The sequence below is a fragment of the Silene latifolia genome, chromosome X, assembly GCF_048544455.1.
Source record: "Silene latifolia isolate original U9 population chromosome X, ASM4854445v1, whole genome shotgun sequence".
In the NCBI taxonomy this organism is placed as follows: Eukaryota; Viridiplantae; Streptophyta; class Magnoliopsida; order Caryophyllales; family Caryophyllaceae; genus Silene; species Silene latifolia.
The window spans coordinates 292,220,789-292,224,382 of NC_133537.1; the positions used below are offsets into that span (position 1 = coordinate 292,220,789).

At 34.9% G+C, this 3,594-nt stretch overlaps 1 protein-coding gene across 1 annotated transcript; it reads right to left on the bottom strand.

Moving 5' to 3' along the window:
* Nucleotides 1-1,586: 1,586 nt before the first annotated feature.
* Nucleotides 1,587-3,146, bottom strand: LOC141620311 (uncharacterized). Its single transcript, XM_074437219.1, has 2 exons — nucleotides 2,602-3,146; nucleotides 1,587-2,514 (listed from the first exon to the last, which is right to left on the bottom strand). Exons 1-2 carry the CDS (start codon nucleotides 3,144-3,146, stop codon nucleotides 1,587-1,589), a joined length of 1,473 nt encoding a protein of 490 aa, XP_074293320.1.
* Nucleotides 3,147-3,594: the final 448 nt, after the last annotated feature.

Genomic DNA, 3,594 nt, shown 5'->3' on the forward strand with positions numbered 1-3,594 from the left:
TGAAAATTATTCAACCAGATTCGACATTTCTTCATTAATTTACGAAATCATCGAAAAATGAGAATAAAAATGGTGAAAATGGTTGATTCATTAGCTTATTATTAAAGATCAAGGTTCGTTTTTTCTGATCTACAATTTTGTCTAATTTTTTTTTTTAATTCCGGTAAAGTAGTAGTTGTTTTTTATTTTGTACTATAATTATTTTTTTATTATTGCATGTTGTTGGATGTTGTTGCAAAGGAATGCCGGATCTTATAAAAAGGTGGATCTATTGATATTAAGGTCAATATTTAGATCAAGGTTCGTTTTTTATGATTTACAATTTTTGTCTTAATTTTTTTTTTTTAAATTCCCGTAAAGTAGTACTCTAAGTTTTTGAATTTTTACTGTAATTGGTTTTTTTTATTGCATGTTGTTGAAAGTTGTTGAAAAGGAACTCCACATCTTCTAAAATGATAGATTTGTTGATATTAAAGTTATTATTGTAGATCAAGGTTAGTTTTTACTGATTAACAGTTTTGCCTTTATTTTTTATTTTTATTTTTTATTTCCGGTAAAGCAGAGTAGTATTTGATTTATAATTTGAACTATAATTGTTTTTTTTATTGCATGTTGTTGGGAGTTGTTGAAAAGGAACTCTAGATCTTCTAAAATGATGGATCTGTTGATAAACCGGTTATTATTGTAGATCAAGGCTAGTTAAATGGACGATTCTTGAGACAGATTCTCTAGAAATAATCACTATGTTATATTTCAGAAAATTCCCAAGTAATTATGTTGGTAAATGGTAATGTAGGACGTTTTGGAGCTGTCCAGATGTTTAGCTTCAGTCAATTTTAGCTATAATCGTCTGTGCGTTTTTGTTTTCAATAAATGCGGTTTCCATGAGCCTGATTCGACTGTGTGTTTCTGTGAAAATATTAAATAATTCAGGTACCTTGTGCTAGCTGAATTGACTGTAGGACAATTTGTCTATGTGGTGAGAAAGCGAGTGAATATTAGTCCAGAGAAGGCGATCTTTATGTTCGTAAAAAACATTTTACCTCCAACTGGTAATTCGAAATCTCCTTTTACAGCCATCATTGATTTATATGCTCTGATTGCTGTAAATTTTAATCTCTTGTTAAAATGTTTGTGTTGACCCCATTGTTGATATTGCCAACAGCTGCCTTAGGAATAAGATAGTGTGTACTTGAAATTCTTCGAATTCATTTTTGATGGGATTCTGGCTGTTCAATCAGGGTTTCAATAGAGTGTTTTGTGTGTGTGGTAAACTGGTAAAATTAGGCGACTTGGATCAGCAGGTTGAACTATTTGGGTTTCTTATCAAGCTCTCATATTTTGGTTATGTTATGGATTTTAATGGGCGGTTGATATTGGCAATAAGTCAAGGCTGGTTATCTTTTTTATTCTCTAATAATCATGTTATAGCTTTTAGTTGCATCAAATTATTATATTTATAAGACGAATGAGAAAGGAAAATGAAAGAACAAATTAATTAAAATAAAACATAAATTACTTTAAATAAGTTTCTAATACAAACAAAAATAGAATAGTGTATCAAATTAGGAAAATCTAAGACAAATTTATAGTTTGTCGAAAATCTCCTTGTAAACAACATTAGATGTTTTATTAGTCACTTCTTCGTCTTCATCTAGAAGAAGGACTTTTAGACCTTTCTTACTTGTAATCCTAGATAAGGCAACGTACAATTGCCCATGGGTGAAGACTGGTCTAGGAAGATAAAGTCCAACACGGGATAGAGATTGCCCTTGACTTTTGTTAATAGTCATGGCAAAGCAAACCGCTAAAGGAAATTGTCTCCTTTCGAACTTAACTGAGAACATGGTAGTGTCGGAAGGTGTCAACGTGTTCCAGGGAATATAGACTTTGCTACCAACATGACTTCCAGAAATAACATTTGCACTTATCACACGATTTCCTAGATGATTTACCTCCATTCGGGTGCCATTGCACAATCCATTTGCTTGGTCGATGTTTCTAAGAAGCATGACTATAGCTCCAACTTTTAGCTTTAAACTGTGATTGGGTAAACCAGAACATCTGATAGAGTTGAGAAACTCAGTAGAGTAAAGTTCTCGAACCCCACAATTGGTCTCTTCCTTGCTGATTTCATCAGAACTTAAGTATACATTCTCATCCTTTTGAATTTGATCCAAGACATAATCGTTCACCACTTCGACGACATCATGAGTAGGTGCTAGTACAGCTCTTTCAGTGAAGTACCGAGGGTCGCCTAGGTGATCTTTTAAAGATAGGTACGTGCTCTCTACAATGGTAGCTATTGGATCTAATCCAGGCTGTATTAGTATATCTTCGGGTAATTCAATGTTAGCTACACCATCATTTGGGCCACCAACTAAACCATCACCTACTTCGAGAATCCACTCTGAAAATTGTCTGATTTCATCAACGTCTGACTCTGCACTTCCGACTTGGAGTCTCATATTTTTCGTGAGCTTCAAAACCATAAATTTAATAATTAAATAAGACCTTCAGAATTGAATTACTAAGTAAATGTAATTATCGTAGCATTATAGTAGGATTTTTAGGTAAAATAAATAGACATTATGTTCTAACCTTGCAATATCTCCATAAAGGAGAAGAACTGATAGCAGCGCTAACAATATCTTGCCTGCTTTAGGTATAACAGGCAAGATTTGTCGAAAATCACCGCCAAAGACCACAACTTTTCCTCCAAATGGTTTTTCAGGGTCTCCTTCCGGTGAAGTTCTCATGATATCTCTCAAGCTTCTATCAAGAGCTTCAAAACAATAACGATTAACCATAGGTGCCTCGTCCCATATGATAAGCTTTGCCCTTTTTAGTAACTCTGCCAAATCTGTTCCTGGTCGTATTCCATGACACGTGGAGTTTTCATCGACATTAATAGGTATGCTTAGTCGAGCGTGGGCTGTCCGCTCTCCTGGAAGAAGGATAGCTGCAATGCCACTTGAAGCGACAGCTATAACGATTTCACCTTTCGACCTTATTCCCGCGCATAAGGTTTTCCAGAGGAAAGTCTTACCGGTTTCCCCATACCCATAAACAAAGTATACACCACCTTGACCATTTTCAACGGAGTACATAATTTTTCTATAAATTGACTTCTGTTCATCTGTCATTGAAGAAGTAAGCACTTCATGTTCCTTCTTCAAAGCTGATGGGGTGATGTCGTCGGGTCACATCCAATCAAACACATTTATAATACTCAACAAACTACTAGTTAGTGGTAAGTCGAGGTTGATCCATGGGACGGTGTGCTTTGGGTTCTAGGTCTATCTATCTCAATTTGTGCTAGTGTCATAAATGATGGGGTTTGTAGCTGTATTCTAAACTAGTGAAAGTAACAAAGTAAAGCAAACAATGAACTAGGAAATGTAAACAAATAACTAAAACCACTAGGATGTCATGGGTTTATAGGGGATTCATGGTGTTGATCATACAAACATGTTTACAAAGTTACAAGCAATTATTGTTGTAAAGAAACCGAGTTGGTTTATGTCTTACGGTTCATAGGAAGAGTTGGGTCCCGGAGCCGAATCGATTAGATTGTACAACACCTACAAGTCG